The 11676-nt window shown below is 46.3% G+C and overlaps 1 protein-coding gene across 1 annotated transcript; it reads left to right on the top strand.

The window, feature by feature from the left end:
* The first annotated feature begins 10946 nt into the window (after positions 1–10946).
* LOC135387863 (uncharacterized) lies at positions 10947–11348 on the top strand. Its single transcript, XM_064617047.1, has one exon. It carries the CDS (start codon positions 10947–10949, stop codon positions 11346–11348), a length of 402 nt encoding a protein of 133 aa, XP_064473117.1.
* The last annotated feature ends 328 nt before the right edge of the window (positions 11349–11676 follow it).

The raw sequence follows: 11676 nt of genomic DNA, 5'->3' as shown, positions 1-11676 counted from the left end.
TCTTTTTTGTCAGCGCTCATAGATTTAAAAGTGTTCTCTGCTACTCCAGAACACTGCTGACTCAGATGATAAGAGTATTGGCATTCACAACATTGTAAGAATCTTCCATCTCGCGGGAGAGTTCTATTACACGCTACACAATCATGTTGTGACATCGCAATTCACAGGTTGCAGTCAGTGGCAGTGAAAGTAGCAAACAGATAGAGAATACAGATTTCTCACCTGCCAGAAGTAAACAGAACTGTTAGATAATGAAGCAGTGCCTGCCACTGACTGCGAAGCGTTCCAACGCTGGGACTGCTTATATAGCTGAAGTTGGTTGATGCACCTGCGCACTGGAACAGGTAAACACCCGTAGACACGTTGCTGAAGCTGATGTCGATATGTGCACGAGTAGCTTCGTTGATACAGCAAATCCAGATACGGGAATGGGGCAAGGTAAGAGGAACCGGTCTGCCAGAAGCACACACAACTGCCAGAAGTAAACAGAACTGTTAGATAATGAAGCAGTGCCTGCCACTGACTGCGAAGCGTTCCAACGCTGGGACTGCTTATATAGCTGAAGTTGGTTGATGCACCTGCGCACTGGAACAGGTAAACACCCGTAGACACGTTGCTGAAGCTGATGTCGATATGTGCACGAGTAGCTTCGTTGATACAGCAAATCCAGATACGGGAATGGGGCAAGGTAAGAGGAACCGGTCTGCCAGAAGCACACACAACTGCCAGAAGTAAACAGAACTGTTAGATAATGAAGCAGTGCCTGCCACTGACTGCCGTAGCCGTTAGCGTAGTTTGTCATCTTTTGAATGTGTCTTTTAACATTTTGCTGGTACTTTTCATGACGTTCACCTTTAGATGAGAATATGAGCACGAATTGAAGTTACAGCATACATTTTGTCGAAGACATAGATGGATAAAAAGCAATAAAAATAGATGTTACGTGTGCTAAAATACATCAAAATAATGGACCAAACAAACCACAGGGGTATATGGCAACAGTGGACTCTTCCTCCCCTAACGAATCTCAAAGGGAGGAGGAGGAGTGTCGTTGGGAGGAACCGAGAGGTCTGCCTGCCTGATTTGGCGGCATGTTTCTCGGGAAGGGAAAGGTGGTGGAAAGGAGGAGAGGAAAGGGTGAAGTGGAAGGGGGGAGGATAGCTGCGTCCATGGGCCGACTTCAGGGGAACTGTGCCGGCATACGCCTATTACACATCTGAGGGAAACCCAGGAAAAACCCCAGACGGCACAGCCGGCCCGCGGATTCGAACCGCGGACCTCCCAGTCTCCAAGCGCACGCGTTACCGCTGCGCCACCGGAGCTGGTAATCTCAAAGGGGAAGCTGCCCAACTCGGAATCTCAAGTGGTTCAATCGGTTCAATTGACCATTGTGAGAACAAAATGGTACCTGTGAGGCTCCCACTGTAAGTTCTGGAACTATTTGAGGCCAGAGTGGTACCACTGATTTTACCAATGTGGAACCAGCCACTCCACTTGGGAATCCAGCTGAGACCATCCACATTCAACTGGAACCAGTCCAGATCAGTGATGGGCAAAGTACCTCAAAATTATACTTAAAGTAAAATACCAAGTACCTGGTGTCATTAGTACTTCAAGTACAGTACAAAGTGCCCAATTCCAAATGTACTTCAAGTAAAGTACAAAGTACTAGGCAAAGTACTTCAAGTACTCATCAAGTACATCGCCAATTTAATTTGTATCAGTTTGCATATCACTGTTTAGTATCTGTGTCTTGCTCTTTTGGCAAAACTTTTTGTGAGCATTCTTGAGAAATGCTCTGAAACTATAAAGTCCTATTTAAGTGCTAATCAGATATTATAACTTGCAGTTATATGTAGAGAGTTAAATAGTCAGCTGTGCTGTAATTATGCAAAATAGCATTATACCCTGACTGATCCAAGATCACCCGCCCCCCTAGTGTGGTGTTCCGGTACTAATCTTCGGGTATAGGAGGCTAGATAATTTCAAGGGGGAAAAGTACAAGCCAACAGAGATTATACATTTCTGGTCATTCCTTGCTGCTTTTTGAAATACAACATGTTTAAAAAAAGAATATGACGAAAATTAAAAGAGGATGAAACACGATGTAAGCCTTCATTTTTATACGACTGTGATATGCAGCAATGTAATCCATGTGACCAATTACAAAAACGCAAAATGTAAAAATGGAAGCATATGTGTCTTTCAGAGTGTTCATCGCGTATGCAATCACACGTTGTGATATAAATTGATTATTAATTGCCAACGAAGGAAACAATATAAAAAAAAAGCATAGAACCTTGCATGGGGAGAGCTCAAATGACAATTGACCAAGTCATTGTGCTGCCGGTTGCAGTGTCATAATGTGTGCGTGTCTTTGCATTCCATTCATTTTACTCAGTCATAGAAGAGTTGATACTTTTTCAACATTTCAAGCCTCTCAACAACAAATTTGCTTCAACAAATATGCTCTTTAAAAGCACCCCTTTTGGTAAAATGTCATACTGAGAATCTTGGTACTGCATTTCACTAGAAGCGCTAAAATGATGGCAAGAAGACGAAAACTGTGTATTTAGCGATATCTGTGTGTTTTCGTTTTCGTGTTGTCATTTTAGCGCTTTTAGTAGGGAGATTTTTGATACTCTTTTGCGATTTTTTGTCTGGAGTTCATATTTGGGTACTTGATGGGAAAGTACTGGAAAAAGTACTTTAAGTACAGTACAAAGTACACGATTTCAACTTTGATTTGAACACGATTTGTACTTAAAGTAAAGTACAAGTACACAGAAATGTACTTCAAGTACTACTTGAGTACTTGGTACTTCAAGTACAGCCAATCACTGGTCCAGATTCAACTGGAACCATTCTGTAACAAGTCCAGATTTTTGCCTGGGTAGGCTTGCCTTGGACAGCTTGGGTGGCTTGGATTGAATCTGTAATCCACTTGGATCCAACCAATGATCCGCCATGGAGCATAGTGTGTCCAGACCCGTTACTTTTTGCGCAAACTATGGGGGAGAAATTTCTGTGCTAGTAACTGTGGGACGTCTGATGGCTTCCGCCTGGGTTTGACGCGCTGAATAGGCGGAAATGCGTGGGAAAATGGCGACTTACGCCCACCTGGCTACCTCTGTGTTGTCATACCATGCTAAATGCGCAGGTTGTCGTCTATTGACTACCTGCACTTCTCTGTAATATAGCGCCTTGTTGATGGCCGCCAAGGTATGAGCGTGCTAGTGAGCCGTCCTCTTTGACTGTCCAAGTCTCATCGTCTGTACACCAGTCCGTATAACCCATCTCACCTTGTATACGAGCTCATGACGACATCAGGTGCAGCGCCTCAACGTTAGCGGGGCCCTCTTGATCCGTAAAGAAAAACCAAACACAGAGTGAAGTCAGTGAAAGTCAGGTACATAAATTTACCCCATATCGCCGCTGGCTGATTTTTAATCCTTTCTAGAGTTAAAGAGGAACTAAAATGCAGAAACAACTCGCTCTGAAATGAAAGCTCGCCAATTAGCACAACTGAAACAAAATTAGTTCACACAACGCTACCGTTCAGAAGAAAAGTGCAATAAAAACAGAGCCGTCTTTGCGGCGGCGGCTGTGGTGGTGGTGATGGTGATGGTGAAAAGGTTCGCCGTTGTCGCCACGCGAGCAGCAACAAATGGGCAAATGGCCGCAAATGGGATCCCCAGGAGGCAACCAATGAGACAGCAGGAGAAGGGCGCGCATACCTATCACGGGCGTGGGGATTTGGAACGTGTCCGATCGTAGCGTTCCGTATACGTGCGGTATGATGCGCACTGCTGCATTTTTCAACACCGATTCACTGAATTGTAGCCGACAACAGTTCTCGCGAATGTCTCACAGACAACATTTGTCTTCAAGTCCTTCGGACAGCGACGCCTGTCCCCTTCGAAATGCGTACTACGCGCGTGTTTTTCACCGGGACTGTTTCATGGCATGGCACGCGCGTGCACGCGCAGCATGGATTAGGAGTACAGGTGCACGAGCTGAAGCGTGGTTCACTGCTAAGCGTCGAAGCTAGAAAGAGTCCGGTATAATTTTGATTGTAGCTTCGTAACGGAATCAAGTTTTGAATTATGATAACAAGTACGAAAATCACATGGCATGTAACGTTATTTGAAATAAACTTGTTTTTGCATTTTAAGGCCCCTTTAAGTTCCACTCCTGGACGGCAGTGTAGCATTGACGCTTTCGAAAAAGGCATTGAACGTTACGCTACATCAGAGTGATATGAGTGTCAAACATTTTACTCGGGCAAGAAAAGCTGTGTTTACCTCGCGTGATATTACCTGTGCAGTCGATCCTGGACCGTAAAGAAACTCCTATGTGTACAGATATACGGACATAGACAATTACAAAGCGAAAAAAGTTTTCCTAGGTAGAGGCAGTAAAATCTCCGTTATACAATAATTTGATTTAAAAACACAGACGTCAGACTGTACACTCTTAATCTGGTTCCCTCTAACGTTACTCTGAAACAGTGGCGTAGCCACGGGGGGGCTAGGGGGGGGCTAGGGGGGGGCTCGAGACCCCCCTTCCTGCCACGGACCGACCCACACAATTCGTGCAAATCCGAGAACATAATATATGTGTGTGTGTGTGGGGGGGACCACTGTGACGATCGCGAGAGTTCTTGCAGTTCATGGCGTCTATCTAAGAAGCACTCTTGAATGGTTTTCAAAGTATGAGCTTTTCAAAATACTTCCAATCTCGTGACGCCACCTCATTGGTCATGACAGCCTATAGATTTAATCGTACTGTGAACGTCTAAATCAACTATTTTCGTTCCTTTTTTTAATCCTCAGTTTGCAGTGTGCACAAATATGTGTGTGTTGTCGACACAGGATCAGCGGGGGGGGGGGGGGCGAGTTTTCGTATCGATCCCCCCCCCCCCCTACCTTGGACGTCTGGCTACGCCACTGCTCTGAAACGACCCGAACTTGTGAAATACAAGTTGAGTTTGAGTTTGATTATAGAGAAAAGTTAAATACAAGTTATTTGTGCTCGATGTAAAGGTTACAGCACATTCAAAGGTTACATGTGGACGTGTGCTGCCCTCTTACAGGTTACATTGCGAGAGAAACAGTGACGTTACCCTTAAGGACGTCGTTACGCTTTTGGAGAAGTTACCAGCGTTACTTATGAAAGCGAAGTGGTCCGCCGTTTCGCGAAAGTTTCGTACTTAGGGTTGCGAAGAAAATCAACTAATTTGCTCAGTGCAAGCATTAATATCTTCCATACGATTTATAACTCATGGTTACTTCATGGTTCAGTAAGATAAATGCGTAAGAGGTCAATAAGGAAACAGTGTGAACTCAATTGGCAATTGGAGTGGATTGATAGTGCAGTGATTATAAAATGTACGCTCTAAAACAATTTTAAACCGCATAAATATAGTGATCCACGCGAGGGCTTCATTCAGGGATTGAACTTGCTAATTATTGTGTGATGTACTTGACGTATGGAGAAGCTGAAGTCGGCAGGTGGCGGTTGAACGGCAAGTGGCAGTAGGCAACAGCGTGTATCAGAAAAAAGCGGGAGGAGCGTTTCGCTTGCTGTGTGGTATCTTGCCGCTTCGACATCCGTTGCATTGGAAACAACGGTATTCAAAGTAACGTAGTAAGCAACCTTCCGTATTTGCTATTATAGTTTCCTGCGTAGTTTGCTCTCATGTTAGTGTAGTGTTGCATGGGTGAAGCTCGCATGTGCATATATGATGTGACGGACGCACACAGACACTCGAGGTTCCACACGGGGACGTTGCACGAACGCCGGCTGTGATTGTGATGCATCTATTGCAGAAATGGACGAAAATGGACATGCATCGGAAGTAGTATGTTATTGTCACCATGCACGAACTAAGCACGCAGCACTGACTAACTAAATCGGTTCGACGCTCGCAGGTACACCTCGAGATCAAGGTTACTAAACGAAATATGATACACTTGCAAATTCACGTTGCCACCCAGGTATAATACAACAATTCACGTTGCCACACAGGCTCTAATAGAAACAGTTCACGTGGCCACACAGGCTCTGCTACACTTTCTAACACTGAGTTGCCACACAGGCTGTTCTGATACACTTTGTAAAACAGCTGCCACACAGCCTCTGGTACACTTTCTAAAACAATTGCCACACAGGCGCCTTTGATACACTTTCTAAAACTAAGTTGCCACACAGGCGCTCCTGATACACTTTCTAACCAAAGTGCCACACAGGCTATTACAAATATAGAACAACTTGAAAAAGCGTCTTATCTGAGGGCCAGGAATTTTTCCGAGTTGGGGTCGCCGATGTCGTCTTGATATTCCTTTGCACTCCTCGATGCCTTGCGGTCACCCTTCGCCACACTTCACAAGCCGGAACACACTTTGAGGTACTTCCACTTTGAACATACGAGGGTGGTTCCATAAGTTTCCGACCCGACCAACTTTTAATAGTCATAGAGACGAAACAAGTGCATCACTTTTCGACATAGTCACCCTTAACTTCGATGCACTTTTGACACCTTTCAACCAGCATTCTTATACCCTTCAAAAAATAGTCCGAAGTTTTATCCGCAAAATGCTGGAAAGCTGCCTCTTGCACCTCACTATCGTTTTGAAATCTCCGTCCTCTGAGATCCTTCTTCAAGTTGAGAACAAGAAGTAGTCACTCGGTGCCAAGTCTGGACTGTAGGGTGGGTGGTGGATTTCTTCGAAGCCACACTCCTTCAGTGCAGCCTTGGCAACAGAAGCCGTGTGGACAGGGGCATTGCCTTGGAGCAACCGGACACCTCGACTCAACCTGCCGCGCCTCTTTCCCTTGATGGCGTCTCGCAGTCGGTGCAGGAATGAAGCATAATAAGTCACATTCACTGTGGTGTTTGTCTCTTTAAAGTCGATGAAGAGGATCCCTTGACAATCCTAAAATATTGTTGCCGTGATCTTCTTTGTGGATTGTGTGACCTTGGCTTTTCTTGGTTGTGCTTCTCCTGGTTTGCGCCATTCGATCGACTCCTTTTTCGAAAGGCGATCATAGTAGAGCACCATAGTCTCATCCCCTGTGACAGTTGACTTCAATATTTCTTCTTCGTTCTCTTGACAGAGCTCCAAAAACGCTTTGGCACAGGCGACGCGCTGTTGCTTTTGAACTGACGAGAGAAGTCGTGGCACCCATCTCGCACTGACCTTTTTCATGTAAAGGCCCTCGCCGATTATGCGAAAAACGGATGTTTTGGAAAGCCCCAGCCCTTTTGAGGTTTCCTTCACCTTCAGACGCCTGACGCTCAGCACTTCCTCCTCGACAAGAGACAAATTTTCTTGTGTCACCACTTCCACTGGACGACCATCGCGTGGATAATCTTCAATGGACTCTCGCCCCAGTCGAAACTGCTTAGCCACGTCTTTTACCGTTGTGTACGACGGAGAGGCTTCCCTGTACACGTTGTCCAGTCGAGCTTTAATTTCTTTAGGCGAAAGTCCCTCTTTTGTCAAGAATTTTATCACAGCGCGGTACTCGATTTTCTCCATTTTAACTGAAGAGTGCACCCTGGCTGTTTAAAATACCGCTCTCCAACCGACAAAAGCATGGAGATGGTTGAGGGTGGTGCTCCGGCCCTCCAACAGATGGCGCTACGCGTCCTTAATCTCATTTTCAAATTCGCGCGCATTTTCTACCTCGGGCCGGAAACATATGGAACCACCCTCGTATGTCTGACGTTACGTGGCTTACTCCCGCGTCCAAATACTTCCCCTCCAGGTTGCCGTTTACGCATCGCCTAGCTCAGAGAGCGACCTCTCCGCTACAAGTTCCAATGTGTACCTCCCCCTGCCAAGATGGCGGTTCCTTAAATAACATTTCGACAGACAAACTAAACAACAAAAGGGAAACAATCTCTTAATTGAAAACACATGTCCATCTGCACCTGGGCTCTCCTTGTCTTCCCCCAAATCCCGTTTGCTAAGCTTCCGCAAGCTTGAAGCGTCCACAGCTTTCCCCAGAAATTCATGGCTAAGGTGACTTTCACCCTTTTGTTCCTGGGAGACAGGCAGATGTCTTTCAAGGGTGTTTTGACTGCTACTAATCCCGGAAGAGCACCCACACATTAGCCCAAAGTAAAAGACTAGTCTGGTGGCCTTGCGACTTTGTTCGTTGCAGAAAACTTGTCTCCCCTACCTCTGAACCCGTGGATTCCATTAGGGAGGAATTCGTTGCAAAGCAAAAAATAGTTGCGAAGGCTTAAATATCTCAATCATAAGCCACATCATTGGCGCACCTGTGACAACGAGGAGAAAACGCAGCTAGCAGTTAGCAGTTAGTATGAGCAGTTATCTTTATGCATGCGTTGAGCAGGTGATGAAGTTAGATTAAGAAACTTCGGGCCTTGTAATCTGTGCAGAATATTGCAGTAAAAAAAAGATAATTCTTCGCAGGTGACTCATAGCGCGGCTCCACTTGTTCCAACTTTGATGGACACAGCCATGGGTTTCCTGGCAATATTGTGGCAGATGGTAAGGGAAAAGTGTGGGTAATGGTTCCTGCATGTAAACAGTGTGGATGCGTGTAAAAATGACATAATGAGCGAGCCCCGTTTTGACGTGGCTGTTTCTATTTAGGTGTCTCATGCCGCAGAAGTACATACGAACAGTCCAGCAGAAATACAGCAGCAGCCCAATCTCAGTCTATAACTCAGCAGAGGCTCAGAGAGAAAGCAGCACACCAGGTCCTTCCCACAACTCTCCGCAAGCTCGGGATTCATGGCAAACCCAGGCAGCCAGCCAAACATGTACGAACCCATATTTGCCAACATTGTAGGTTGTCAACTGGGTATTTCCAGTGCTTTCGTGACCACGTTGTTCAGTGTGGTGCGTCTGGCTTTCTCCCTTCTTGTGATTCTTGTGAGACAACATTTGAAACCATCTAAAGATAGACGTCATTTGATTTTTTTTTTTGTTTTTAGTTAAGCACACAAGTACAAGATAATGACAGCCAGCCAACAGAATGTATAGGTGAGATTCCTGAGGAGATGGAAAGAACAGATCAAAGTTCGCAGAGTTCTCTCAAAAAAATTGGGCTATTTATGCCGTAACCCAGAGAGCCACCACATGTGATCCAAGGTGGTTGTTGATTGCGTTATAAGCAGCATTGAGGAATTGTTTCAGGAAATGAGTGATGAGATTGACACCCCTTTGGTAAAATCACATCAGGTTCGGAAGTTCCATTATGAGGAATGTGGCCTTTATGTGGAGACATAGTTGATAAAAAAGTTCTTTCGGAGCACTTGACGAGACATCCTGAATTCCTTAGTTACTTTAGGTCACCTCCTGTGTCTGTTGAAGATAGTACCCTTAATGGCTGTTATGGCGGTCTAAGAGTCAACCACTGAGAGTCACTAAGAGTCAAATAATAGCTCACGCACGTTTTCTGCGAGTCCACAGATCCTCATTGTGAAAGCGACATCGCACCAGCTCTCATAGTTTTGCTATGAACCTTCAACCAAAGCACTTCGCATAACACTGCTTTTCATATTTCGAGTTCGATAGGATTTTCGTTAGGTACTCTTTCTATGTAGAGGACGTGCACGCTAACTACATAGCATTCCCAGCTTTCGTGGACAGCGACGCCTTGCGCCCTCTCGCGGCCATTGAGTGAAACTTGCCGTCAAGGCAAGTGCTGTAGCAGCTGTTCTATCCAAGGTATCGTAATATTCTCCAGGATACACGTTCTGACACCTATTGTAAGCTTATACAAACGAAAAATATCATTATACATGAAATACCTTTGGGGCCCCAGACATCCCGCTTTTCGGACCGTGAATACATGGGGGTATGGGTATTTTCACGCAGGAGACGATTTCATCGCTTAATATCTCTGGTAATGTAGGATGCACCGTAATATTCCCGTGGATATGCGTTGTAGGGTACCACTAGATTCAACATTTGGAAGAAGTGCCAGAGTCACTCAACCGTCTGCGGTTCCCTTGTGCTGCAAACTTGTCAAGATGCCAAATTTCGGAAACAGTCAAAGTGGCTTCTCTGCGTTGCAGCGGTGTGTAGCAGGGAAGTTCCCTTTACGCGTCCGTTGAACTTTTCGCTGCATATTTAGATTTCGTAACTGCTTTTGACTTCAGTTCTTGAGTTAGACAGACTTTCGTGAGCCTGATTGGTACATTATGCACCCGCGGGTGGAACACGAATTTTGAAGTGTAATCTCTTGTCATATTAATTACTAAGATGTCGCTGTTCGATGAATTCGTTTGTATTTAACGTATTTGAGAAAATTTTAGCAGTAGACTTTTCGTTTATCGACAATTGCCATTCGGTTTTAAGAACATCTGACAGCACAACAGTGCGTGTTCACGTAATTATACTGCAAACACTGATGATAACTTCCCAAAGCATTCCCAGAACTGCAGGGCACAGCTTCTTAAAGTTGGCTTGAACGACGCACACGCTGCCCTCTATTGAAGCAATGCATTCCATCTGGTTTCGTTAAAATATCTGTTGACACTGAGCCTTAGAAAGAAATGCTCACACAAGGGTGTTGCTGTGAGAGGTCCTTCGATGGCGGAGAAGTGGAGTGGAAGCGCAAGGATGTCACAGTTTTGTTCCTGGAGGACTTATTTTCGCCGTGTTGGCTTCGCGGCAGAATGCATTGGTGTGCTATTTTTCTCGTACTTGGCCAAAACAATGGGTTCTGCAGAAAATGCCCACGTCAGGCATGAAAGGCGAAGTTGTCTTGTAGCGGGATCGCAATCATCATCCTCGCGCACCAATGATCAAGGCGCGCGGTTAATAAAACACCACTGCACGACCAGCTCGGGCCGTTGTCCGGCTGGCCGGTCTCCCCTCACTTCTGTGTACTGTCTTGTGCCTCTAGCACTACATTGGTGACCCGAACAATTTCTCGAACAACCCCAACCCTCTCCGACGATGTCTCAAGGCGACAACGGGGCGCCATCATCACCGCACGTAGCCGCTGTTGCCGTCAAGCTACCTCCATTCTGGGACCGTAATCCAGCCATTTGGTTTGCCCAAGCCGAAGCGCAGTTTCATCTGTCCGGCATCACTTCCCAGACCACTCGGTTCTACAACGTCATCTCGGCTCTGTCTCCAACCGCCGCCGAAGAGGTGCACGATCTCATCACCTCCCCACCACCCGAGAACCCGTATGACCGACTTAAGGCTGCCTTGATCAAATGCACTTCCACATCGGACCGCGAGCGCCTCAGGCAGTTGTTATCTGCAGAAGAGCTCGGCGATAGGCGTCCAACGCAGCTTTTACGTCGGATGAAGCACCTTTTGGGAGATGACGTTTCCGCAGTCAGTGACTGATTCCTGCACCAACTTTTCATGCAACGCTTGCCAACTAACGTCCAAATGGTTCTGGCCACCGCGTCGAACCTACCCCTGGACGAGCTTGCTTCCCTTGCTGACGTGGTCATGGAGATCGCCTCACCCCACAAAGTCAGCGTTCTTGAGCGACCTACGGCTTTAGAGACCGCCACTCCTGCGCCACAGGCCGACCATCGTCCCCCCCTTTCTCCACCCGACATTCAGGTGATCAGCCACCTCACGCAGCTTTTCGCATCACTTGTCACCCGCCCGCGATTCCCAAGTCCGCGCTGCCCTCGACACCGCAGAGCCGATCGCAACGCCGATC

This window comes from Ornithodoros turicata, chromosome 1 (assembly GCF_037126465.1).
Source record: "Ornithodoros turicata isolate Travis chromosome 1, ASM3712646v1, whole genome shotgun sequence".
Lineage (NCBI taxonomy): Eukaryota > Metazoa > Arthropoda > Arachnida > Ixodida > Argasidae > Ornithodoros > Ornithodoros turicata.
This window is presented reverse-complemented; position numbering and strand designations above follow the sequence as displayed.

Bases quoted from the DNA above. Each gene is read 5' to 3' on its own strand.
- LOC135387863 (XM_064617047.1), top strand. From the start codon at position 10,947: ATGTCTCAAGGCGACAACGGGGCGCCATCATCACCGCACGTAGCCGCT.